At 39.5% G+C, this 27,960-nt stretch overlaps 1 protein-coding gene and 1 long non-coding RNA gene across 2 annotated transcripts in view; one reads left to right on the top strand and one right to left on the bottom strand.

Annotated features, from left to right (window-relative positions):
• Positions 1-18,853, top strand: part of LOC144053362 (copine-8-like) — a 37,010-nt gene extending 18,157 nt beyond the window's left edge. Inside the window, exons 6-20 of the mRNA XM_077567753.1 lie at positions 729-805; positions 2,089-2,152; positions 3,245-3,348; positions 4,993-5,097; positions 6,630-6,671; positions 7,055-7,130; positions 9,657-9,713; positions 10,063-10,124; positions 10,248-10,294; positions 11,669-11,850; positions 12,922-13,049; positions 14,065-14,167; positions 14,604-14,661; positions 15,936-16,009; positions 16,404-18,853. Of these exons, the coding sequence (XP_077423879.1) occupies positions 729-805; positions 2,089-2,152; positions 3,245-3,348; positions 4,993-5,097; positions 6,630-6,671; positions 7,055-7,130; positions 9,657-9,713; positions 10,063-10,124; positions 10,248-10,294; positions 11,669-11,850; positions 12,922-13,049; positions 14,065-14,167; positions 14,604-14,661; positions 15,936-16,009; positions 16,404-16,616 (1,392 nt within the window). The 3' untranslated portion in view covers positions 16,617-18,853. The remainder of the gene's footprint in view (positions 1-728; positions 806-2,088; positions 2,153-3,244; positions 3,349-4,992; positions 5,098-6,629; positions 6,672-7,054; positions 7,131-9,656; positions 9,714-10,062; positions 10,125-10,247; positions 10,295-11,668; positions 11,851-12,921; positions 13,050-14,064; positions 14,168-14,603; positions 14,662-15,935; positions 16,010-16,403) is intronic.
• LOC144053365 (uncharacterized) lies at positions 246-27,845 on the bottom strand. The gene is made up of 4 exons (XR_013294398.1): positions 27,794-27,845; positions 7,172-7,265; positions 7,034-7,084; positions 246-406 (listed from the first exon to the last, which is right to left on the bottom strand). It is a non-coding gene; the product is annotated as an uncharacterized LOC144053365 (long non-coding RNA).
• Positions 27,846-27,960: the final 115 nt, after the last annotated feature.

Here is a 27,960-nt window from a genome sequence, read left to right on the forward strand (position 1 = left end):
TTTTGCAACATGGCCCTGGTTGATCTCTTATAATCTGCTGCCACCTGCTGGCCGTTTTTGTAATAGCTACCATTGCTTCAATCGTTCTCTTCAGTTCAGACACAATAAATGAATAATTTATCCATTTATATTTTTTATTTTCATTTTCTGTAGCCAATAATTTTTAAATAATGAAATTTAGAGTTTTTAAAAAAAAAATAATAATTATGGTCAGCCAGCGATGATAAGAAACCTCCTAAGGACCGTAGTGGATACATTGTCGTGCATTTGCAGTCGAATCTGATTTCCAGCGAGCTCCTCTTGGAAAGGTCGCAGCTTTTTGTCATGTTTCTTAGTCGTCAAGAGGAGGAGGACCTTGCTGTGTTGCGACTCCGTTCCGGCCAGCATCTTTGCAGCAGATTTGCGCCTGCGGGACATGAACGCGCGTGTGTGCGCGTATATATCATTGCACAGACTTGTTGTTGTTGTTGAGGCTCCTGAAGCCAATCTTCTTGTGGAGCCCCCCCCAGACATGAGCAAGGACACTACTAGTGGGCCTCCTCCTCATGTCAAAACTAGCATGCTGCATTCAAGACAGCTGGGAAATTGAAGTTCTCCGACAATGAAAAAAAATGCATCCATACATTTTGTGTAATGCAGAGGCAGATTGAGAACATGTACATTATATGTTTTTAGTAGCATATTTATCATCTAACATTGTTTTTTTTTGGTTGTTTTTGCCCCTGTAGGATTTCCTAGGCCAGGCTTTTTGCACGCTGGGCGAGATTGTGGGCTCGCTGGGAAGCCGTCTGGAGAAAGCTTTGATGTGAGTTGCACAACAAGACGATTTACAGTCCCGTCCAAAAGTATTGGAACGGCAAGGTCAATTCCTTTTGTTTTTCTTGCAATACTGACGAGATCAAAACTTGAATATATAATAATAATAATATTCCTAAATCTAAATGTGGTAACTCAGATCTCTGAAACCGCTTATTTTGAGCCTTGAGTAGTGGAACCTTGACATACGATTTTAATTTGTGACTTGAAACGTATTTCATATCAAATATATTTTCCTTTACAAAAAAAAATCACAATTGTTTCTATTTTCAATAAAGAATAAAATAGTATGGTATAGAAAAGAGAGATGTGAAGAAATAAACTGTAATGACCAAGGTAGCTGCTCAGTTAGCCTGCTACCAGCTAGCACGCTAACATCAAATGACTCTCTCCCAGTCAGCTAGCTGCTATCTGCTAAGAGGGTAATGTCAAATAAATTACACTTTACCAGTTCGCCAGCAATAATCAACTAGCTTGCTATCATCAACTTGTGACAGCTAGCAAGCGTCTGTACAGCCAGATATGCTAGCTTGCCAGCAAACATCTGCTAGCTGCACACTAAGATAACGCAAACTAACGGTCTAAAAATCTACTAGCGTACTTTAACTCATTCACTGCTATTGATGACTGAAAACGTCAAAAATTCATTTGAACTATTTCCACTAGTTTAACTTTTTTTTTCCTCGTTTGTTAACGAGTATGAAAAACTAGAATTTTTTTATTGTACATTTGGAACAGATATAAAATTTGTGATTAATCGTTAGTTAACGAGTGAAGTCAGGCGATTAATTACGATTTAAATTTTAATCACCTGACGCCTCAACATTTTAATAATCTTTTCTTTTTCTTTTTTTATTCATTCACTGCCATTGACGGCTATAAACGTCAAAAATTCATTTTAACTATTTCTATTAGTTTAACATTTTTTTTCCACTTTTGTTAACAATAGTATGAAAACCTAGAATTTTTTTTCATTGTACATTTAGAACAGATATCAAATTTGCGATTAATCGTGAGTTAACTAGTGAAGTCATACGATTAATTACAATTAAAAAATGTAATTGCCCGTCGCCCCAAATTTTTCATAATCTTTTTTTTTTTTTTAATTAATTTATGGCAGTGAATGCGTTAAGTCGGGAGTCTCCTAATTTTCCACTTTTCTGGAACCTTGCACAAATTTAGAAAGAAAAATGGCGGACTAAAAAGTGTCTTGTGATGCTAAGCTAAGCTACTTGTCATGATGTGTTTTTACTTTTTGTTTTGTTTTTGCAGCGGAATTCCTGGGAAGAAATGCGGAACGTTAATCGTGAGAGCTGAGGAGCTGAGCAACTGCCGGGTGAGACACACAAACGTCTTATGCCCTCTAAACGCCCAACACAAAGTTTTTGTCCGTAGACACTTCGACACTCAATCGACCTACGCGTCCTAAATGCACCATAGAGAGAGTGTTTGTCACCTGACGCCCTGTCACACAAACTTCCTACAAGTTTTAAATGTAACACATTAGGAGATCGTTTGTTAATCAATAGATGCAAATGTCCTACCTGCTGCATGTCCTAAATGCACCACAGAGTGTGTCACGAGATGTGCCAACACTTAAATGTCCTACGTGTCATAAATGCACCCCAGAATGTTTGCCAATAGCCACCTTGACACCCAAACGTTCTACATGTCCTAAATGCACCATAATGAGTTTGTATTTAATAAAGACGCTAAGACACAAGCGTCTTGCGTGTCCTAAATGCACCACAGAGAGTTTTGCCAATAGACCCCTCAACACAAAATTGTCCTACGTGTCCTAAATGCACCGCACCGTGAGGGTTTGTTAGTCAAAAGACGCTCCGACACACAAACGTCCTTCACGTCCTAAATTCAGTGCAGTCCTCGTGTTTGTTTGTCAGAGGACGCTCCCAACGGGGCTAAAATTAGAAGGCGAGTGTCCAAAAGCGGACTTTCTAAAAATAGCTGCTGCTGCTGCTTGCTGCCACATATAGCGCAAGAAGAAGAAATGATGATGTCAGCATGCATATTGTTTATTTATTGCCACAGTTTGCTATAGATGCATTCAACAATGATGTTTTGAGGTTTACGGCGGCTACAGTGATTCACTATGTTCTAGTTGCTTGCTAGTTGCCATGGTAACAAGAGTATGAATTTTGGCCTCTCGAGTGTGATTTTTTTTAAATACCAATAAACTCTCCAAAAATATTTAGCTAATTTAGAGTGAGTGCGAGTGACTTCTTGTAACGACAAACCAATCGAAACGATAGCCGCATTATGAATACTGAATGACTCCAAAGCTTTAGTTAACAATGAAACTAAGTCAAATGGAAAGTCTCCTCGCAGCATCCCATCATACTTGGTCGCCATGGCAGCTGTCACACTGTGTGTTTATGTCTGTGTGTTTGTGTGCATGCAATGCTGGCAGGAGTCGGTCCTGCTGCAGTTCTGCGGCAACAAATTGGACAAGAAGGATTTCTTTGGCAAGTCGGACCCTTTCCTCGTCTTCTACCGCAGTAATGAAGACGGATCGTGAGTTGACAAGCTGCTGCTCACATCCACTCTCGTTCCTATAACTAACGCAAATACACGCACGCACGCACGCACACACATAGATAGAAGCTGAATGTTCACGCTCCAGAAAGTTGCCATGTACACTCGAGATGCATTAAATGTGTTGTTCTTATATAATCTACTTTACTGGATGTATAGATTCATGTGCGATGTGGCGGCCGTGGCTTAGGGTCGGCCAGTAACCAGAAGGTCGGCTGTTCGATCCCCGCTCTCCCCAAATCATGTGTCCTAGGGCAAGGCACTACTCACACTGGTGTATGGAAGGTTAGAATGTTTTGGTGGTGGACGGAGGGGCTGTAGGCGCACACTGGCAGCCTCGCTTCCGTCAGCCTGCCCCAGGGCAGCTGTGGCTATTTAAGTAGCTTACTGCCACCACAGTGTGGATGTGTGAGTGCATGAATAATGTATCCGTTCCATTCTGAAGCGTCTTTGAGTGTCTAATTAGATAGAAAAGTGCTATATAAATCCGATGCATTATTATTATTATTATTATTATTATGTAAAAAAAAAATACCAATTAGTCAATAATAATAATAATCAAAAATATTATTAATAATAATAATAATATTTATTATTATTACTACTGCTATTACTATAATAACAATAATAAATATTATTGTTAATAATATAAAGATAACGATGATAATAATAATAATTGTATTGTTATTAATATAATAATAATTATTATTATATTACTATTATTATTTTCAAATAAAAGTACAACATTAAAAAAATACAAATCTAATTAAATTATAATATTAAATGTATAATTAATTATAACATTCTATAAGATTGTTAGAATAATTTTAAAACAAAATATGAAAAATCACAAATTAACAATATAATAATCTTTCAGTATTCTGTTTTCATTGGTTTACAAATATAAAATGATTAAAAAAAACTTTATAAAATACATTAAAATAATTAATAATAATATCATGAGAAAAAAATTATTATAGTCATGACAATAACAATATCATCATCAATAATAGGTAATAGTAATAATATTAATAACAATAATATCTCAGCAATTCTATAATAAAATCATATTGTGTATTATTTCAATAATCTAAAATTATGAATTTACAAATATGTGTAATCATGTAAAATTATTTTTAAAAAATCTGTTTATTAAAATTATCATTTAAAATACTCTAAGTAATACACTGATTTCAAACACAATAATGCTAATGATTATGAAAAGTATGAACTATAAAAATAAATGAAAATGTTGAAAGAATTCCATATAATAACAAAGTAAGTTGTTATTCAATATGGACACGTCTCACCTGACTGTTTGAGTTTCTGTCAGCCAATCAGGAGCCTCTGTTGGCACACTGCAATATCATGGAATGGGGAATAATGGCACTAGAACCCTTTGGGTCTCGGGGTCAAACTGTGGCCATTGTAAAGCTTCCCTCAACTTCAAAAGGAGAGTGCTGACATGCAAGTAGTTGGCCCCGCAGGGAAAGCAGGCTTACCACTTATCAAATTCTGCTTTTGTCCGGATTTTGGTGTCCACGGAGGCGGCGGAAATGCTCAGCGAAGGGGCTCCGACAACGTGCATATACCTTAACGTGCACGTGCGTGTGTGTCTGGCAGGTTCACCATTTGCCACAAGACTGAAGTGGTGAAGAACACGCTGGATCCCGTGTGGCAGGCCTTCAAGATTCCCGTGAGGGCGCTCTGTAATGGCGACTACGACAGGTCCACCATCACGTTTCATCAATCAGAATACTCACAAGAGGAATGATAACATTCATGTTATTAATAATAATCCTCGTCATCATCATAATCTGCGTCAGAAAGAAAAGTCATTTTTTGAAATGTTAGATTTGAAAAGTACTACAGGTATCGGTACTCGGTATTGGTGAGTGATTACTCGTACTGGTATTGGTCTGAAAAAAAGTAGTATAAAGCATACCTATAATGAATCTGTTTATGTATACAAATGAATACATTACAATAGTAAAGAATATACAACTAAGGTATTTTTAATTAAAACAAAATACTCCTCAAAAGTCACAAGTGCACTGATTTTTTCTACTTTGTCGTTTTGAACTGTTACAATGCACTAATTAATTGATTAATTACGATACATGTATATATAATAATAACTTTACTGTGATAAAAATGAAATAATAAAATAATAGCAATATAAAAACATACTAATGATATTGATGTAAAAAAATATATAGTAAAATAAAATAAATTGTAAAAATAAATAATGATAATAGTACTGTGATAAAAAATGTAATTGCAATATAATATAATAATGATAATATAAGACAATATCGTAATAGTAAAAAAATCTGCAATATTTATACACTGTATTATAAATATTGAGTGATGTATAAATGTGTTTAAACATGATCATTATTTATTAAACAAAACCATTGCGTATATTCTATATCAAGTAATAATAATCAAATGTTTTGAGTTGTTACAACATGTTAATATTTTTGCGCACAGTTCAATAGAGTTAAAGAATATCATTTTGCATAGCCACTTGTGACAAATGTCCGTGTGAGTCGTTTCAATGCTAATTGCGTAACATAACAGCAAATTAACCTTGAGTAATGTTTCGTGTGGAACTGTTAAAGCCTTCACATGCATTCAAATTTGTATTAATGATCCCTACTTAGAGGTTAATGAGTCACAGAGAAGGCAGAGTTACTTGAGCTTTCCGTAGTCTGATGAATCTTTTTAGATCTGCGGACTATCCATCATATTAAGAATGCACGTGTCATATATTTCATTGAAATTTATAGATACTATATGTGCATAGACCAAGCGGCACTTGATAAAGATTAAAGCGTAGCCTTTGCCTACGAGATTAAAAAGAAGAAGCGCAGCAGGTTTTAATGGTGTCACATTCACACTGCACTTTGCGCTGGATTACTTGGACTCCCCCACTTGTTAGGAAAAGAAAAGAAAAGGGGGATTTGCATTTGTAATGACTTGACCTTAAACCTGCGGCAGCACATTTTTTATTCATGTATGATTTTAAGGTTAAATATCAGACCATGTGATGACAGTTCTTCTTTTACCTGTCAGGAAAGTTAAAAAAAAACTAAAATCAAAATGTCACTTTTATTACAATTAATAACTAATTGAAAACCTAAACATTCTGATGGCTTTATGCAAAATTCATCAAATGTAAAAAAAAATTTTTTTTTTAAAGTATGCATCTATGTGAAAGTATTTATTTGATATTTAACGTTTGTGTCATCTTGTAGGAGCATCAAGGTGGAAGTTTACGATTGGGACAGAGACGGAGGGTGAGGACACGCAACATCTGGCCAATTTGCTCACAGCCTCATTTCCTTATTGTCACACTTTGTACAGTATGGATGTTTTATGTACATGTTGCAACGAGAGCAGAACGATGATGGGCACGAACTCAGCTATATGAGCCCGATTAGCTGCTAACGTCGCTAAACTTTTATCGGCTTTCACGCAATTTCCCAATGTCAGATTTGCCTATGTGGCAATTAAAGTCCATGTCTCTCAATTATGTAAACCACCAATGGGCTCGTTAGCGGGGCCGCTTCATATCTGCTGACATGATTAGGCGCGCGTCATGCTTTTAACATGATAATGTTGTCTCGTGTGTGTGTGCGTGTGTGTGTGTGTCCCTAACCGTGTCCTTCCTCGCACACAGGCACGACTTTATCGGCGACTTCACCACCAGCTACAGAGAAATGTCCAGAAGTCAGTCACAGTTCCATATCTATGAGGTAATGTCTTACACACACGTTCACACACACATTTGGCTTACTGTGTTAGTGGGGACATCCCGTTGACATAATGTTAGCCCAGGGGTCTGCAACCTGTGGCTCTTTAGTCCCTCTCCTCTGGCTCCCTGTGGATCTCTACCAAAAAAAAAAATCTTAGGAATTATTTATTTAATTTTTACATATTTTTTTATTTTTCAGATAAAATGTCCTTTAAATGAATTAATGATTAAATAAAGAATATTCAAAAAGTGTCAGAGTCGAAAGAGAAACGAAAGGTGGATGAAAAAGTTTTTAAAATTACTTAAAAATGTCCCAAACGTGATCATAAAATGTCAAAAAAGGAAGAGAAAAGGCAAAAAATGACCATTAAAATGTCCACAAAATTGCTCAAAAATGCCAGAGAATTTATTAAAAAAAGACAGAAAAGAAAACTTTCCAAAAGTAATTTCGAAAATCAAAAGAAGAAATCCCGAAAATGACCATAAAATGTCCACAAAATTGCCAAAAATGTCAGAGAATTCATAGCAAAAAACGCAGAAAAAATGTTTAAAAAAATAGCTATAAAATCAAAAAAAAAAAAAGGAGAGGCAGAAAATTACCATACGTCCATAAAATTGCCAAAAATGTCAGAAATGACAGAAAGGCTGAAAAGTCTTTGTCATAGGCTCCTGTGTTGTCTCATCACTGGGCCTTTTCTCGTTCCAACGTTCCAAATATGTCGTTTTTTTTACTCATTTTGCTAACTGGTCGATTAGCATCAGCGCTGCGCGACTAAGATAATTAGCATTTTCCGAAGAATCTGTGGTAAACAAAGAGAATCCGGTCACTTTTCAAAATATTTTTAAGCTTTGGCTAATCAATTAACCGGAAGTACAGTACGTTTTTTTTTTAATTCTTTCAACTGTGCAGCCCGCCGCGACCCGGTCCAAAGTGTCCCACGGCCCGGGACTGGTCCGCGGCCCGGTGGTTGGGGACCACTGCATTAGACTACTAATACAATGTTCAAACGTTTTGTGGCTCCAACAGATTTATTGTTGTTTATTTGGCCTAAAATGTCTCTTTTGACAGGAAAGGTTGCTGACCCCTGTCCTAGCCCCTTACCCTAACCTTAACCATTAAGTCAAACCTAAACTCTAAAACCAAGTCTTGGCCCTTGAAAGATATTATAACATTTTTAATACCTAATTTCATATATCAACTATTGTTACACATTATGAACATTTTAATTCTTTATATTAGCCTTGTCGAAATATTTTGTGTCCTGTGCAGAGCAGATGGTGTTGATTTCGGTATAATCTGACCTTAAACTGGGTCATACTATTTAGTCTAAAAAAGTTCCTTCTCAGCGCTTTGTACACGCACATTTCGGTCTTGAAAACAAAATTTGCTTTGAAATAACACACACACACTCTTTACTTTCTTCATCAGTCACGGCCACCGTAAATTTGGTTCAACTTGTTTATGAGATTTTGCTATGGGAAAATCCTTCAACTATATAACACATTCTGTCTCAAAAACATCCACCTGACCTTGTTTACGCCATCTGCTCACGGAAAAGTACCAGAGAGTATGTTTAGTCTATAAATGAAAAGGAGGAGGTCTTTTTAACTATAAGAAGCTATTGTACACGCGGAAGAGCTACATTTGACGCTCTGAATCCCACGATGTTTAAGTGATGATAGAGGCGTTATTTGTCCAGAGATTCTCTGTTTTTTATTAAATCATTTTTGCAAAGGTGTATTTTTCTTACATTAAATCTATCTTCATTTTTGGAACACGCAAAGAGGACAAAATTCTTTAATTCCCCCTCACCCTCAACAAGAGGTCTGAATTTGTGGGGCCCAACAAAATGTCCCCACAAGGACAAGACGGTCCCCACTATGATAGTAAAACAAAAATACACACACACACACACAAAGATAAAGACCGAAATACACACACACACACACAATAGTTATATAATAGTTGTAAAATCAGGAAGGCCTAATTGCGTGTTGGATGTCATTTAGTTTGGTGCAGGTGTACCTAATAAAGCGTCTAGTGCATGTTACATCGTTGGTAAGCGTGTGTGTGTGTGTGTGTGTGTGTGTGTGTGTGTGTATAGTGCAAATATCAGTATTAGGGCAGCATCCCTTGCTTAACTACTCGGTGGAGTTCATCGACCTCGTCTCTGTGATCAAACCGCCAGTGAAGGTCGAGAGCGAGGAAAAATGCTGACGATGAGAAGAAGAAGACGCTGCAGCTCCTTTGCATGCCATCAAACATGCCACCTCCATTTTGCCTACACTGCCTTTCTTTCCAACGTGCTTCCATGCCTTCTTGTGAGGCTTTCCAGCACATGAAGGACAATGCAGCAAAAATCGGTCCATCGATATTTTTGTCAACTCGATGGTGACGCTCGGTGGATTAAAAACAAAAGTAACGGCAGCCGTTTGCCATCCCCGTCGTGTTGACGAGCATCGGGTGTCGCCGTGGCAACCAACACAAGACAATCAGTGTAAGGTTGTTTGTTGTTTTCCTCCACAGGTGCTAAATCCAAAGAAGAAAGGAAAGAAGAAGAAAAAGTACCAAAACTCAGGAACGGTGAGTTGGCGTGTGCCTAAATATGCAAGTGATAATAATGGACACCAGTACCAAATTATGAACTGGTATAGAGAGAATAACTACTTTCAAATTTAATATGGGAGGGAGTTTATTATACATGGAATATTACGGATTATTGGTCTGAAAATAAAAATAATATACTGTATCTGTGTTCAGCTATCTATGCCAGCATCATATAGTGGCAGATGCAACAATAAAATGTTCTTCCACTAGATGGCAGAAGGTACATAATTAGCTTGTGAAGCCATTATAATTTCAGTACGTACATTTGCCGGCATCTTTATTTGCGCCGTGATATTTTCCTAATGTAAGTGTCGTTGTGTTGCAGGTGACCTTGTTGTCGTGCCTGGTGGACACCGAGCTGTCCTTCCTGGACTACATCCGAGGCGGGTAAGCCAGAATGGAGACGGGCACGCGAGGCTGTAACGTCCTTCTTAATTGCGGGCTTTTCAACGGCACAACACGGCGCCGATTTAATATCCCGTTTTTTTTTTTTTTTTTTTGTCTTTGCAGGACGCAGATTAATTTCACGGTGGCGATCGATTTCACGGCATCAAACGGTGAGTGCGTGTTCTCGCTTGAAGCGACGGAAGGCAACATGCTGGGCTCGCTTTGTCGAGATTGACGTCGCCCTCTTTTGTTTGTCGAGCGACGTTCTGATTAAATGTCACTCAGATGTACTGAACGTGCCGACAGAATTTAATTTTGCTCAGTAAAGGTGACCTAATGGACATTTTTTTCCCCAAATTTTGGGGTGCACAACTTGAATTTAAAATGTGTGCTAAATTAGATTTTTGATGTTTTTATTGTGTTATATATATATATATATATATATATATATATATATACCTTTTTTAAGATTTTTATTTTTATGTTTTTATTTGAATGTTTAATCAAATCGCAAAATTATGTTTAATTATTTATAAAATCTTGGAAAAAAATTATATATATTTTTTAATCAACAAATAATTACAATTTTAATTGCAAATTTAAAATTTGTCTTATTTAAAAAAAAAAAATCTAACAAAAAAGAAAATGGTATTTGTTGTGGTGATGTGGCTGTTTGCTGAGGTCATATATCCATACTGAGCTTCTCCCTTACAAGAGCATAGTTTAGTCTTTTTACCCCCCTCCCCATTTCTTATGTTTTTCTTTTTCATCTGAGAGTTTGGGATGTCATTTTGGTGACCCGTCATTGCTTTTTATGTCTCTCTTGGACTGATTTAAACTAATAAGTGATTTTTATTTATTTATTTATTTAGGCTCTGTACTGTATTTGCGACATGTGCAATGGCAATAAATTCAATAAGTTTGGCGGAACCATAATAAAAGTACACCCCAAAAAAGTAAAAAGCACTAGTTTTTGCAAAGTTTCCATTCGGAAGCACTGCTAATGTTTCTCTTGTGAGGCTTTATGAGGCGCCTGGAGGCAAACATGCGTAACAGCAGCAGAGTTATTAACCGTAATTAACTTTTAGGGGCCGCGTGCTGGCGCGTCTCCCCGTCATCCCGCCGCTGCTCGGTGTGATTGCACGTAGAAATGGTGATATTAGCGGCATAATTGTTTTATTCCTGGCAGTTTGGCTGGAGGCCACGGGCGAGTTTTTATTACAAAACTACTCAAAGGCACTCAAGTAGGAGGCTGGGGTGGGGTTGGGGCTGGTGATTATTTATGTGATACTTCTGGGGATGTAATTTCTTGCAATGTAAAAAAGCATTGTTCTTTGATATCATTGTAGGGGATGATAATATATTTCGGAAACAGTTTTTCTCCAAAAGAAATAAATTAAATTTATTGGGTTGACAACTTGACTCGTAACTTGAGACTTGCTTGAAAAATGAAGATTAAGACTTGAGGCTCATTTAAGAAGTCCTCAGTCCTTGTGGTATGCGAGATCCCCACGCTGACCCGTGTCCGTTCTTTGCCCACGCAGGCAACCCGTCGCAGCCCACCTCGTTGCATTACATGAGTCCGTACCAGCTGAACGACTACGCCATGGCGCTTCGGGCGGTGGGCGAAATCATCCAGGACTATGACAGCGACAAGATGTTCCCGGCGCTCGGCTTCGGAGCCAAGCTGCCCCCCGATGGACGCGTCTCGCACGAGTTTGCCCTGGTGAGGACTAGAGAGGATTTGTCTTGTCTTAAGCAAGTTAAGATAGAGATCAAATTTGTGAGGCAACGTCATGGCGTGAATTTTCACACCAAATCTGTGAAAATGGCTCAAATTACACTAAAATGTTTGCTTCAAACCAAAATGGCTGACCTACTGTGTCTTGGTCTACTCACAAGAGAAAAAAATAGAAAATTGGATTTAGGTGCAAAACAAACTAAAATGGCCACTTCCAACCAATATAGCAAACTGCTTGTGTCTTTTAAGACATGGCGTCTTGAGATTTTTTTGTGGGTCTACTCATGGTAGGTGTGTGTACCAAATTTCATGTTGCTAATTGGAACTGGTTTCAGGGTCTGAATTTTCCCAAAATTCTAGGGTGCACTACTGAACCTAAAATCGTGACTTGCAACCAATATAGCTAACATCTTGTGTCTTTTCAGGCAGGGCTTCTTGGTTCGATTTTTTTGTGGGTCTCATGCTTAACAAATTTCATGTCGCTAACTAAAACTGGCTTTAGGAGCTAAGATTTCCCCAAATATTCAGTTGTACTGCTCTACCCAAAGTTGCCGCTTCAAAACTAAAATGGCCGACCTCCTGTGTCTTTTCAAGCATGGCTTCTTGAGACTTTTTTGTAGGTCTATTGTTGAAAGACATGTCTACCAAGTTTCATGTTGCTAAGCCAAACTGCCTTTGGGGGCTGAATTTTTCCAAAAGTGTCCATCTTAAATCAAAATAGTCTTCCTGTGTTTTTTGGGGGGGCAGTTTCATGATTATGTCGTTTGTTTATGTCAATCACAAGTCTGGATTTCCATCCACAACGCGCGCGGTGCCAGATATCCAGATCGCATCTGCTCGTCAACGCTTCCTTCCAGATGTTTCTCGTTAGCGCTAACAGTGCTAATGGCTAAAACGTGGTCATCTTCCCATAATGGCTGCTGCACGTGTGACATCATTACACCAGAGCTTAGAAAGCCTCCCACGTACGGAGCTCTTAAATAATGCAACGTGGCTCCTTTAAGAGTTTGCCGCTTTGTTTGTTTCATCATCACTTTTATGTGCGTGTGTTGGCAGAACGGCAACCCGCAGAATCCGTACTGTAGCGGCATCGAGGGCGTGATGGAGGCTTATTACCAAAGTCTCAAGTCAGTGCGTCTCTACGGGCCCACCCACTTCTCCCCGGTCATCAACCACGTGGCCAGGTATTAATAAGTGTTGCACATTTTATGACCAATCATCAAACTTCATCACCGTGCTCCACCCACATGTGATGAAGAAGGTTTTGTCCATCTGTCTAATTTGTATAAGTGGTTCAAGTTTGGGAGCAATTGGGCAAACTATGTAGGACAAGTGATCTGGAAAAGGCCGATGTCCGGCGTCTATTTGGATTTGGCTTCTTTAGACGTTTTTGTGGGTCTACTCATGAAAGACATGTCTACTAAATTTGTTGTTGCTAAGTAAAACTGGATCGAGGGGCTGAATTTTTACGGAATTTTGGTGTGCACTTCTGAACCCAGAATGTCCACTTCAAACCAAAATGGTCGACTTCCTGTGTCTTTTTGGATTCTTCAGGTGTTTTTGTGGGTCTATTCATGATAGACATGTTTACCAAATAATATGTTGCTAATAAAAACTGGATCGAGGGGCTGAATTTTTACAGAATTTTGGTGTGCACTTCTGAACCTAGAATGTCCACTTCAAACCAAAATGGTCGACTTCCTGTGTCTTTTTGGATTCTACAGGTGTTTTTGTGGGTCTATTCATGATAGACATGTTTACCAAATAATATGTTGCTAACAAAAACTGGATCTACGGTCTGAATTTTTTCGGAATTTTGGTGTGCACTTCTGAACCCAGAATGTCCACTTCAAACCAAAATGGTCGACTTCCTGTGCCTTATTGGATTTGACTTCTTTAGACTTTTGTGTGGGTTTACTCATGATTGGCATGTCTTCCAAATGTGGTGTTGCTAATTAAAACTGGATCTAGGGGCTGATTTTTTTAAACGGAATTTTAGTGTGACACTTCTCTAACTAGAATGTCCACTTCAAACCAAAATGGCCGACACCCTGTGTCTATTTGGATTTGGCTTCTGTAGACTTTTGTGTGGGTCTACTCATGATTGACATGTCTACCAAATTTCATGATGCTAACCGAAACTGGTTTTAGGAACTGAATTTTCATTTCCCATCCTTACTACCATTCCCGCCATTGCAGGTACGCGTCGGCGGTAACGGACGGCTCTCAGTACTTCATTCTGCTCATCATCTCGGACGGCGTCATCACGGACATGGCTCAAACCAAAGAGTCCATTGTCAACGTAAGCGATTCCGTTTTTTTTTTTTACAGCCTATGTTCTGTATGCTTGTGTGTGTGTTGAGTGTATTTGTTTTTTTTTTTTAATAAGAAAAGTTCTAAAATAGATTTTTTTTTTTTTGGGGTGAGGGGAAAAAAATGTGGGATTGATTTTTAAGGCCGTGTCACTCTGCCCAACCGTTACCTCATTGGAAGTTTCCTATCTCTGCTTTTGGACACACTAATTACCAACAGTGAAATGAGAAAAGTGAGCAGACAAGAAAAAGGCAGATTGATTTTAGTCTCCCCCCCCCCCCACAATGGTGCTTCCTTTTTCTCATGGGCTCAGCCAGTAATTAGCGGCACTATTTCACTGACAGCCTGCAGCCCCAAAGATAGCAAACAGTGCCAAATCCCCCCTCCTTGCCTCTGATGCCTTCTTTCTTCTCTCACCCTCACAGGCCGCCTCTCTGCCCATGTCAATTATAATTGTCGGGGTCGGACCAGCAGAATTTGATGGTAAGCGGCGTGCAGATCGCGCCCGCGTGTGTGCGTTCGTCGCTAATCCTCCATTCCACGCTCGCTATCTCCGCTCCCACATGGCACAAGGCTTCTCTCGCCATGCCCTCTTCTCGATAATTGTTGCTCTTCCCCGGCACGCCGCCGCTGAGGGGAAAATTCCCCGTTGTCACGCCGGCGGACGAGCGCTTATTTCCCACGTAACGTTGCAGCAAAACACTCGCCCAGTAGAGTTTTTATTTATAGAACTGGGCAGGAGTCATGATACTGGCTTGAATGCAAACAGTTGCTATGCTAAAACAAAGCAACATAACAACTTGAATAGGGAATGCGCTGAGACGGATCGATGAAGATTTTATGACATGGTACATTTCTAACACGCTAATGTACTTTGATAAGGATACTATTTTCTAATGACAATAAAATGCTAACATGCTAACCGTCTGTGTGCCCGAATGCAGCAAGATTAACAGCCTACAAACTTTGAACAGAAAGTTCTCAGGCACATTATTAACATTTTCCCTTTCATGGGGGAGCAGTTTCCAACGAGAATGATTAAATGAGAGGGTTCTAATGATTATTATGCTAAAATAAGCAAGATAGTTAGGTGAGTACATAAAGTGCTGAAGCAGCTTGTTAAACGGGTGCTATTTTTTAATGTGAATGAATAAAACACTAACCTGCTTACAATTGCTATGCTAAAATACAGCTGCCTAAGTAAATAAATTGCTAAAGCAGATTGATGAGGAATATATATGCTTAATATTTTGAATGAGTATTGATTGAATATAAACAGTTGGTATGCTAAATTACAGCAAGAAATCAACCTAAGTTCTAAAGTGCTAAATCAGATAGCGATATATTTTATATCTTGCCTTTTAATCCCGTGCTATTTGTAATGATAAATCTGAATGATAAAACACGAGCATGCTATCAGTATGCTACCTTATAGGCTAGCATTCGCAACAATCTACATTGTGCGCCCTTAGGGTACTATTTAAGAACGGCTTGATACCGTACAAAACAGCAACATGCTAACAGTTTGCATGCTAACATCCAGATCGAAACCAGGATTGAGAAAGTACGACAGCAGATTATTAAAAATATTACATCCTGCCCTGTAGTCAGTTTCTTTTTCTGAGAGGATAGAATGCTAATATGCTAACAGCTGTTAATGCTAAAACGCAGCAAGATAGCAACCTGGACAGAGAAAAATTAGGATGAAGGAAAGTCGAACATTTGTGTGTAATGTGTTCGACTGCTGTCCCCCCCAGAAATGATCGAACTGGATGGGGACGAGGAGAGGATCTCTTCCCAAGGACGTTTTGCGGAACGGGACATCGTTCAGGTATGAAACGTTCCCAGGCTCTTGTCATGACTCAGCAGAAAATCTTCACAGGGATTTTGAAATAAAAGGGGAAAAAAATAGTTAGCTTACTCATTAAGTCCTTGTCCACCTTTTTGTTTGTGTACACGCTAGTCTGCTAGACAACATCACATGCTAGCAGTTGGTGTGCTTACATCGGGCAATATCCAAAGACAAGAGGCACTTTCCCTCTGTATTTCTAGCCTACTAAGGAATTATTAAAAGCTAGCATGCTAACATATTGCAACATTTAGCAAAAATTTATTCTGTAAAGAAAGGCAGTACATACAGTATCATGCCTTGGAGTCTGACACTATTTCAAAGGACACTTTATCAAATGTGAACAACATACTATCCATTTATTCGTATCTTTAAGTTTGTTCCATTCCGGGACTACATCGACCGCAGGGGCAACCACATCCTCAGCATGGCCCGGCTGGCCAAGGAAGTGCTGGCGGAAATCCCCGACCAGTTCCTGTCTTACATGAGGACACGGGGGATCAAACCCGGTCCGCTGCCACCCCCTTACACGCCGTGCCCCCTGCCGGCTCTTCACCCTCTCCTCACCAGACGGGTAAGCCGGATCTAAGCTTCCGAGGACTCGTCTTCTCCTTCTTCTTCCAAATCTTCGCTGGAAGCTTTTGAGGTGGTGACCGATCGCTGTTGTCGGAAACGCCATGCAGGCGGACGTCGCACGAACTGACAGTGGGAACGGTAGCCGTTTTAGGGTTGTGAGCTCAGCCGCGTGAATTAACGGACTGTATTTGGGATCCCGCTTCTGTGAGCGAAATGTGTCTCTCCATATATAAATGTTTACAAGTTGAGGCCTGGAAAAGGATACAACTACCAATCAATGTGAGGATGCAGTATTGGAGCGTGTGACTTTTTCATATTTACTATGTTATTCAATGGAGCATGTGCTAGTTAAAGAGAAGCATGCACTGTCGTCCTGCACTCAGGGCTTTGTCTCGCCCCACCGACTTGAACCGGCCTGACTTTTTGGCAGCGTTCTTCCACATGGCTTTTTGGAACCGTAGCTCGGCAGTAATCCACAACCTTCACTTCAAAACAGAACTACAGCGTGTCGTCATTATTTTTTCTTTGCATATCTTTTGTCCTCCTACCTCTCAGTGTGTTGCCAAAGCATGCTAGCCTGTCTGTTGTTGGTATTCAAGCCTTTGAATTCTTACAATTTTTTTTCACTGTCTGATCCCAAGCGCATTCATTTCAAAAAAAAAAAAAAAAGGAAAAAAAAATCCAAGAGGCCGGTAGTGAATGGCTGCTGAAGTTCTAGTAGCATTTACACATTTTTCCTTCTTGAGTTAAAGTACAGGCTGAAATGTTTGCAGCAGACGATAACTTGCAGTACTTATGATAACCATCGTCAATCCTACCCATCGATAATTGATCGTACCCATCATAATACCCGTCATAACTGGTGATAACTGCTGTGAAGGATGATCATCGATTCGTTATCGTTGGTAATAAACGTAATACAGTACTTGACAATACCCGTTTTAACTAGTAATAATCGTCATAACTTACCTAAACTGGGAACAGATGCGCTATCTGTCGCAACTTGACGATAACAGTAGTAATTGGATATTCCTATTCTCATCGTGAGAGACAATGCAACAATATCGTATTTGTTGATGCCCATCGTAACTGGCGATACCCGACACGACGGATTATACTGACTGTAATTGATGATAAACAACGGAAGGGACGATATGCGCCGCATATAATAAAACATTGTAAGTGGCAATAACCGTCGAGATATCTAATATAACTAACTGGCCGTACCCGTTATCACCAACGATACCTTTTGGATTTGTTGATACCGGTAATAACTGGCAATTCCCGTCGTAACCAATCATACCGTTGCGATTGACCAAACTGGTCATAATTCATAAAAGCTAACATAAATGATGGTACACGCCTTACATGACGATCGAAATTGATGAGACGGTTGACACCCGTGCTAAATCGTACTTATGGTAGCTGACAATATTTATTGTAAATGACAATGTCCTTTTTTTGTACTAAACTCACATAGTGTAAATGCTTCAAAAAGTTCTGATACATTTCCTCGCCAGTTTCTCATTAAGAATAATAATAATGTGATCCATGAATAAAGTATTGCACTGATTTATTAATTGAATGGCTTCCGGCTGCCAACTTTTCAGGGCCACTTCCAATCTCAAAGAGTGCGGGGGTGATTATTCATGTTGCACAAAGTTCAGGAAAAAAAAAAGAGTCCGTCCCCAAACTGCACTACTTTGAGCCACAGCCCTCATTTTTTTGTTTTTCTTTTTATTTCTTTGTTTGTTTATTTTAATGTAAAGTCAAGCACAAACAACCGACTACTCACTTCCTATTCACGATACGAACAAATTCCAGGCCCGATTATTAAGGTTTACAACATTTTCTAAAGTCAGGCCTCAAAAAACGCATCCAACTCACGCTTGTAAAATGTTTTCTTATACATATAAATACAGTATATATTTATACACTGTACAAATATCTGCCTTTCTTTGGTGTATGGGCTCATGATGATATTTATCTTATTATTACATGTAATGCTGCTTCTTTATGTATCATATTTTGTACCGAGGCCTGTAATCATATTTAAATTATGACTAACAGGCCTTATCCGTGTTTCTATGTTGAGTTATTCATATTTAAATGATGAACGACAGGCCTGTATTTTTTATAACTCTATATTGTGAACACTGACACTCTGTAGCATTGCCCCCCCCGCCTCCAACACTTTGTTTGGTGTAATTGTTTGGTGTGTTGTCGGCAATGAAAGGGTGGTCTGACAGACTTTTGATACTGTTGACTATTATTTTGATTTATTTATTTTTACATGTATTTGTCTTCTTTTTCGCACCTGAGTGACAAATGTAGCATCAACTGTTGAAAGCAAACCGAAAATGGCTTGTTAATATAGATGCACTGGACACTTAATTAGGTACACAGTCCAATAAGATCCAAAGCAAAAATAAATTCTGACTTAATAAAATGCTATTATTTTATATATATATATATATATATATATATATATTTTTTTTTTTTTAATTTTTATTTTGTTTGATTGAGCAAACAATTCATGAAAATGCTTTAATTTTCTTTTTTTTAAACACATGAAGTAATGATAGAACAGAAATGTGGACATCATGTAAATTCAAAGGCTTATTCTAAACCATTTTAACATTCAATGTAAAAACGAATCCATCCACATATAGGTAACCAAATTAAACTAAATGAACAGCCTGGTCTTCATCTGGACTCCCACTTCTGTCAACAAAGATTTTGGGACCACGGGAGAAAACAGGATCAAAATATTTGTAATAAATATTTTCTATTCCCATAGCTGAATAAGTTATATTTTTATTTTAGATCCCACTTCTGTCACCAAAAATGGGCTCCAACTTCTGTCACTTTTTTTTTTTTTGCATTGGATTTCATCCGGTTGTGTCCCTAATTCTGTGTCCAGTTGGTGCCACCGTCCATCCAGTATATAATGAGTATATAGAGTATAGTGTGCAGCTCGTAGAGCTTCTATCGCGAGCCATAAGGGCCTTTCGTTTCATTTATTCATGACGACAAGTTCGCTTTCCCCGTCTCACGTACGTGCATTCAACGCGCGTATGAAACATGCATGACGCTTGTGTAGCCTGGTCGACTTTTGATTGTGCTCTCAGAGGAACAGTGCTTTCATGTCGCTCGCCATTAATTGCGCCATCAGCGACCTTGTTAAAAAAAAAAAATGCGACAGTTGACGCTTCTAAGGCCGGGATCTGGAATTTGTAAGACTTCACAAAGATGTGGAATAACGATGCAGCACTTGGATGCATCGGTGATGAACAGTTGCGCTTCTCGGTAGGCTGATTAGCTAATTAGCCGAAGCTAACCAGTGCAGCTAATTTAGACTTGAGGAGACATAGCTTGGTCCACTGCCAGTCCTGATTTATTTTTATTTATTTTTTGTGTCGTAGTTATCAAGAAAAGTTAGAGTAGGAGAGATAATGATGTGGATAATGGCTTGTTTTTATGCTGTGCTGGTCTAGAACCCCTTTGGACAATTCCACAATTGGTAAAAAGCTTCATTTTCATGCTTATGCCTGGATATGTATTTTTGGAAAGGTTTAGATCATTTGTATTTCTTTTGGTTTATTTTGCCGTTTGATCAATTTAAATCATTTACTTTTCCGTTGGGTTGGTTTAGACCACTTATTTCTCTGCTGATGTTATGTTGTTGGTTGGTCTCCAATCTTCAACCTCCTAATTTGTTTTCTATATTTTCAGTTTCCGTCATGACCAAATGCCGTTGACTTGGTTCATCCCAACTGTTTTATTTTGGATTGGTCTAAAACCGATTAGTTCCATGTCTATGTATTCAGTCATTTTCAGTTTTTGAGACCCAATACAGTTGGACTCATTGATCATTAATTTTGCCCTTTTGTTGTTTTAGAGTGCCCTTTTGTTGTTTTAGAGTGCCCTTTTTTCCCCCTCTAGAGTTGGTCTAAAATCTATTGTCATTGTTTACAGTATTTTCAATTTCCATCATGAACCAATACAGTTGACTTGGGTTTGATCATTCGTCTTGTCTACTCTTGAGCCTTTTAGATCCTTGTCCATGGATTGGTTTAGACTGCTTGCATTTCTGTTAAGCAGGTCTAGCTCTTGCTCACCAGCGATTGGTACATTGTGATTTCCCAGGAATGTTGTAGAAGTGATCATTTCAAAATTAAAAAGTTCAGATGGGAACTTTGACCGGTTCTTTTATCTTGAATGCTCGCTATTCTAATAATAACAACCAGGAGACTGAATATTCTCAGTTGAAATATTTACTGGATGCCAGAAAGATCGAGTACTCACCTTTGGAGCCTTTTCTGCTGAACGTGGAAGAAGGTCTAATCTATTCAAAATGGTCTTTATTCTTATACAGTACTGTCTTAATCGCCAAGCCCACACGGGGGACGGCTCAGCCTAGCCCATGTGAAGATGTGTGACCTGATAGTCTTAACTGGCTTCAACTGGATAAGTGTGCCAGAGTACAGGTCACAGCGACACAACGGCCTAGCTCAAGTCTAAAAAAAATCATGCACGTCCAGTGCAAAGCTGACCGAACTGTCGTCAAATAGACTTGAAGGCATGTATGAGTGACCAAATAGAGACGAGTGCAGGCAGGGTGAGTCATTTTTAAAAATCGATTCCTAGGAATTGACAAGCAAACAACACATTACAGTGTGTTTTGGTGGTGACAATCAATGTTCCATATAGATATTAACATATATAAAGCACGTAAAGGACTATTTTTATTGGATCCATCCGTTGTTTGGCATGCTTTCACTCACTTGCCCTCGGGAAGAGTGAATGAATAGTGCTCGCATGACGACGGGGGAGTTGCAGGGTGGGCTTTGGATGTCTTCCAGCAGTTTGGTTGCATGATGCCGCCAAGTGTGAAATCACTGTTCCTCTGAGGCCGTGTAGGAGTAACAATGGAGAGCATTGACGGTCGCCGAGGCAAGAAAAACGGTGGTCGCCGCCTCCGTCCATCGCTTTATTCACATTGCAGCCCGCCAGGCGCGCTGTTTTTTTTTTTTGCCGGGGGGGGGGGGGGGCTGGCTCTTATGATATGAACACGGTTATTCCACGGAATGCTTCTGATGAATATCCTCTCTTATCCCAGCATGCATTGAGTTTGCATGTGTACGTTATTTTCTAACAAGTGGATTTTCAAAATAAGAGTATCATTGGAGTTTGTTTGTACTGTTTTGCCTTAATAATCTTACAGGTTGATTTTGGAATTGTGCAGCTATTCCTAAAGATCAAGATTTTTTGTTCAGTTTCTCTTTTACTTTACAAAGTCACTCCTCTGTCAGACTCATCCAAGTTGTTTGCCACGTTTCCAACAAGCAGTACGGTTCACTTTAAAACAACAACCGAGTAACCCCTGGACCCCCCCCCCCCCCCACAATAAAAAAAAGCCATGTAAGTACGATTTCAGTGCTGTACAGGTGACTTTACGTTTCAAAGTTACTAGAAATTGAATGATCCTTGAACTCTTAAAACCCTTCAAACTCAATTTGGTCACAAGGATGGTGTCAAACGAGAATTTTCTGGAAAGAACTTGGTTTCAACCCTGTAAGAGATTCTACTCTAAAGGGATTTCAAACAGTATAAAAAACAAAACCCTGCTTTTGGCACCCCCGACATTTTAAAAGGACACGGTTCGTTTGGTACGACTGGAAAGTTCAACCATAACGTTGCAGGAAGAACTTGTTTTTAACCCTGCATGACTTTCCAGACAGTACCGTTCCTGGACCCTCAAAAGCCCCCAAATCCCATTTTTGTCCTCGTCGTTGAAGGACAGAGCTGATGCCAGTGGTACGCGTAACCAAAAATCTTTCTAGAAAGGACTTGGTATCATCCATGTATGACTTTCTGTTCAAACAATCCCTGGAACCTTAAATTTGCCCGAGAACTGCCCAACATTGTAGAAGGAAAGCACCACCAAAAACTGTCTGAAAAGAACTTGGTTTCATCCCTACGTGACTTAAGGCCTCGATACACCAAGCCCACGTCGGCCAAATGTGACCGACACCTACCCTTTGTGGCGTCAGCCTAGACGTCCGCACGTCGCGTAGAAAAATGACGTAACCCTGACTATTACGTACCTTCAGCGCATGCACGAGAAGTAATTCCCCTCCATACCATCGGCGGCGGTAGTCATTATTCCTAAAGCCACCAAAAACTGAGCGTGTTTTGTCTGTGTTGTTAGCCAGCTAACGTGATTATATTTACTAATTACTAACAGTTGCTATACTTCTCAAGTATAAAGGTAAATCCTAACTGCTATATCCAGTCACGTCATGTCATGCCATAGTTTGGCTGTCAAACCTTTGTCGGCATACCCTTTAACGATAATATCATACAATGCCGGTCTCTCTTGAACCAAAGAGACAAAGTCATCTTCTCGATCTTCTGTCCAGACAGACATTGTACGTTCAAAAGCGGAGGGTACAGCAGAGTGACGATAAAAAAAGAAAAGAAAAAAAAAGTCCAGGTCAGTACTCTTTATCCGCGTTGGTCACTTCCTCTTCTTGCTGATTCGCTAGCTAAAAGCCAATCACATTGCTCAAATGCCCCGACGCCCGGCACGGTTCAACATGTCGAATTTGTTGAAAATGCCCCCCCTCCTCCCCGACGTATTCCAACTTGATCCGACTACACTGATTAGACAGCGCATGCTGTCGGCCCAACGCTGTCCAACGCCAATTTGTGTATCTGGGCCCTTACATTCCAAATTGACTTTCCTGATCCTTAGAACCCCCTAAATCTTGCTTTTGGTCGGTTGGGGTTGGTAGCATTGGACAGCTCAACCATTAAAATTGCCTGGGGAAAAACCTGGTTTTGCCCATGTATGATGGAACCATCCATGAATCCCTAAAACATCCCAATTCTGATGCTGGGGTCGCATATTTTGTGGTATAAAATCCCTACAAAACAGAACCGTACTGCTTGATGGAAAGCAAGCTTTTTATGGAGCCAAGCTGGTGGCCTGATCCCGTGAAAAACTGAGCACAGGTTAGACCACAGATCCCGCTGCATAATGAACCAGTCGGTCTTCCTTAACTCCAAGTAAACGAGCCTTTACTTCTCTTCTGGCTGTCGATGGCATTCGCATGACGTTTGTGTAAACACGATAACACCCATGATGAGAACATGTGCCATCTGTTTGCCACGTCACAAACCAGCACTGGTTCTACTCTTCTTGTATATGGAAGCCATGATGAAATTGGTTTAAAATGATTATTTCTGTAAGAATCTTTCAATAAATATGACTATTTAAAATCTCTTTTGTCACCTCGTATATATTAGCATAACAGCACTGGCACGAACCAGGAAGTATCTGCTTGCTAAAGCAGGTAAATAAACAAACACAAATGTTGGGACCTCAGAATTATTAGCAAGTGACTAGTATTTTTTTGTAATATGGTTTAAAAAAAGAAAGAAAGAGGGGAAACAATGGCTGGATGCTTAATCCCATCGACCAAGTGCGTGGGCTGCTTTGCTAACAAGTGACAGGGTGCTAATTACAACTTCTATTTATTTAGTTTTCTTTTTCAAGTTCTGTCCAACATGTAATGAGCCTCTGTCTGTGCTTATCAGCGTATGACTTTTAACTCCCTCTTCAGCCCTTATTATTATTTTCTTATAATACTTGCCTCCCACTGGTGGCCAAGTATAGAAGCGCTAATTGGCACTCACACACAACACACAGGAAACACGTGGCCGGTTAATTTTTGAAAGAAAATACACTTTGTATCACAGTTTTGTTGACAAGAGTAGAAAAGGAGCAGAATAGGACAAACAAGAGCTCCCACATAAAGCTCGGATAGTCACATGTCAGACAGCCGTGGCGACTCACAAACCGGCGCAGATGCTTCACTCCGACATACCACGGCAGCCGAAACCACACAAAATACACAAAACAACACAGGACTTTTTTTTTAACCATGCGAAGTTGAAAAAGATGCATGTGACAGAAGGTCCGTCAAGCCGTCAATGATGGCCGCCCGTGTTGTTGACGAATGATGGGAAACTTCGAAAAATTGACGGAAGTGTTTTTTTGTCCGTCGATCGTCAATAACCGAGTCAGTACCGACTGAGAATTTAGAACCCACACTGACCACAAGCCACCGATCTGAATATATAACTGGATAGCCGAAAGGCCAATACTTTTGAAGCTGTGAGGCCGCCATCTTGCTCCTCCCAAGAAACGTTTCTCGGCATACCGTATCGTACCGTAAGCTTTATTTGTATAGCGCTTTTCACAAAGTACGATCCTTTTTATTTTTTACTTGTTAAAATATAGTGACCACCCCGCCACAAAACCCCCCACCCCGTCCCCGGCCTTATACTAACTGCTTACGAGCTGTGCTCGCGAGATGGGATGAGCAAGATGGCCGCCCTGTGACTTCAACGGCATGCACGGGCGTATCGGCTATCCAGTCATATATTCAGATCAGTGCCACAGACGTATAGCGTAGCAATGCTACATATAGTTCACAAGTTGTTTAGTTTCCTATGGTTTGGAGTGGCTGTGAAGGCAACATGAGTAAGGATTTTGGAGGGAGGGGGCGAAGGAAGAGCAAAACAAACTAAGTTATTGTTTTAGCGTGGTAGCGCTTTTCTGTGTTCTTATTAAAGAGTGTGATGCTAGCTAGCTACAATGCTACTTTAATAACATGAACCTGCTAGTCGGCTCTCGTGGCTGAGGGCAGAGGGCGGCCATCATGTGTTGCCTCTGTTACACTCCACTTCCGGCAATAAACTAAGAGAAGAAAAATAAAAACTCCAGTACCATGAATTGTACGAAAATATCATTTTTAATCCCTAATTTCAGCTGGTCGCATTACTTATTGAAGTTTGTTTATTAAAAAACAACAAAAAAAAAACATTATTTCACCACTCAGGGATTTTTCCCATCTCAACAACTTTATCTGAGGACACAAACATCTCACAACAGCCCAGCGTGCTTTTTTTTTTTTTCTCTAGCTTTTGAGGTTGTCCCACTGAGGGAATCACACATCAAGTCTTCCTCTTCACACGCTGCCGGACCGCCTGTTTGGCGCTCCAAAGCAATAAAGCCTACTTGAACAAGCTCAGCATGAATCTCACATCGCTCCATGCCTCGTACCGCTTTTTATTTCCCACGAGCGCGGAATATGCACGCGTGCAGGATTGGTTGCGAAGAAGCAAGAGTGTGCGCACATTTGATGAGATCCGAGAGAGCCAGACCTCAGAGGGCGGCATGTGTCTCTTTGACTCATGGAGCGCACGTTACATGGAGACGTCCTGGCAAGTACAAGGCACACTCAGGACCGAAAGCAACATCGCCTGTTATTAATAGAAGCGGAGGGGGTGTCTCTTTGGCTAAATATAACCCCGTCCTTTCCTTTTCGTGCCCAGCGTTCTATTTTTAGCTTCTCCCAGGCCTTCGGAAGACGTGGATGTCTTTTTTTGGAATGTTACGTAACAACCCGCTGATTCTTAAGGCGAATGATGCGGACTTTGAGAATGAAATATTACATCACAATCTGACGCAAACGAGACAAGTCGTGTTACTATTAAAAGACGGGGCACGTAATCACGCTCAAAAGATGGTTTGTACATCAAAGTTTGGTCACATTTGAACCCTCTCAGCCGTCATACACACACAGACACACAAAAACTTGTTAACTGCTGCCAAGATTAAATATAAATCAATCAACTTAGCATGGTGCAGTGTGTATGTGAATAACGGGCTGGTTATGGGTTTCAAAGTAGGGTTTCAAAGTATTGCCACAATTTATAGCAGTGGCTAAAACATTATTTAAAAAAATAAAATAAAAAAACCTCAAAATGCAGTTTTCAAGCAGGGTTTCAAATTAGGGTTTTAAAATAAGATTAGTGTTTCAAATTAGGGTTTCAAATAAGGGTTACTGTTTTAAACTAGGGGTAGGGTTTCAAATGAGGATTTCAAAGTATGATTAGTGTTTCCAATATGAGGTTCAAAAGTAGGGTTTTAAATTAGGGTTAGCATTTCAAAGCAGGATTTTAAATTACTATAGGGTTTTAAAGTAGGGTTTAAATTAGGGTTATGATTTATTTCAGAGAGGGAGTAAACTTTCAAAGGAGGGTCACAATTTATTGCAATGGCTATGAAATTATGGGCTCAAAATTTAAACTGTCAAAATGTGTGACCTCAGTTTTCAAAGTGGGGTTTCAAACTACGGTTAGGGTTTCAAATTAGGGTTTTAACTTATTTTTGGGGCTTCAAGTCAGAGTTTCAAAGTAAGGTTTTGAGCTACGTTTAAGGTTTCAAAGTAGGGTTTTAAACTAGGGGTTTGGATGTAAAGTAGGGTTTTAATTAAACAATATCCAGGGTTTCAAATGATGTTTTGAAAGTAATTTTAGGATTTCAAAGTGGGATTTTAAACTAGGGTTGGGGTTTAAAAGTAGGGTTTCAGAGTAAGAGTTCAAACAAGGTCACATTTTAGAACAATGACTATAAAATGATTGCATACAAAAATTCAACTGTCATAATGGGTGACCTCAGTTTTCAAAGTAAGGTTTCAAATTAGGGTTTTAAACTATGGTTCCGGTTTCAAATTGGTTTAGGATTAGGGTTAGCATTCGGTTTGGTCCTGCTGTTTGGATGAGGTTAGGTTAGGTTAAGGTATCGATGGGCTTGCGCTGGGTGAATTCTGCCTAGCAACAAGTGACAGCTCACATGGCAGGGCCTTTCCTAATGTGCTCAGATTTAAACGCCTCCATTAGGCTTGCTCCATGTTGCCCAGGCTGTGGTAAGCGAGCGAGCATTTTACGTAATCCTCATGTGTAGATGTCTGAAGGCGTAATAATAACAAACTCCATGTGAATGGCGAGCGCTGTCAACAAAGCTGGATGGTTATTGAATATGATTGCTGCTTATTTAGCTCCGTGTTCCCAATTCAATGTGTTTACACTTTGAAACCAAGTAAGTGGTAATACAAAAAGTCATGTGAAATGAATGTTCATCGAGAAAAGAAGTGTGTGTTCAGCAATCGTCAGCTATCGTCATTTTATATTTAATACAGAGTTGAAGCTAATTTTCCATTAGGACATAAAGGAAATATCCCAACTTTTAGTTTGTTACGTCATATATATTTTTGTAATATTTGTCACAAAAAAAATCATGCAATATAAATAAATATCAAGGGTTGCCCTTACCATTTTCCTATGTTGCACGGCTCCCCGTTCTGTGGTTATCATCACAATTTCCTTAGCATCTGTAGAAATTGAAATGAATGAACAAGGAATGAATGATTAATGCTCAAGTGAGTGTCGGGGCTTGTGAAATATTGAAGTCAACATGTAACATAATCTATTTATAGCGC

The sequence above is a fragment of the Vanacampus margaritifer genome, chromosome 6 (assembly GCF_051991255.1).
Source record: "Vanacampus margaritifer isolate UIUO_Vmar chromosome 6, RoL_Vmar_1.0, whole genome shotgun sequence".
NCBI lineage: Eukaryota > Metazoa > Chordata > Actinopteri > Syngnathiformes > Syngnathidae > Vanacampus > Vanacampus margaritifer.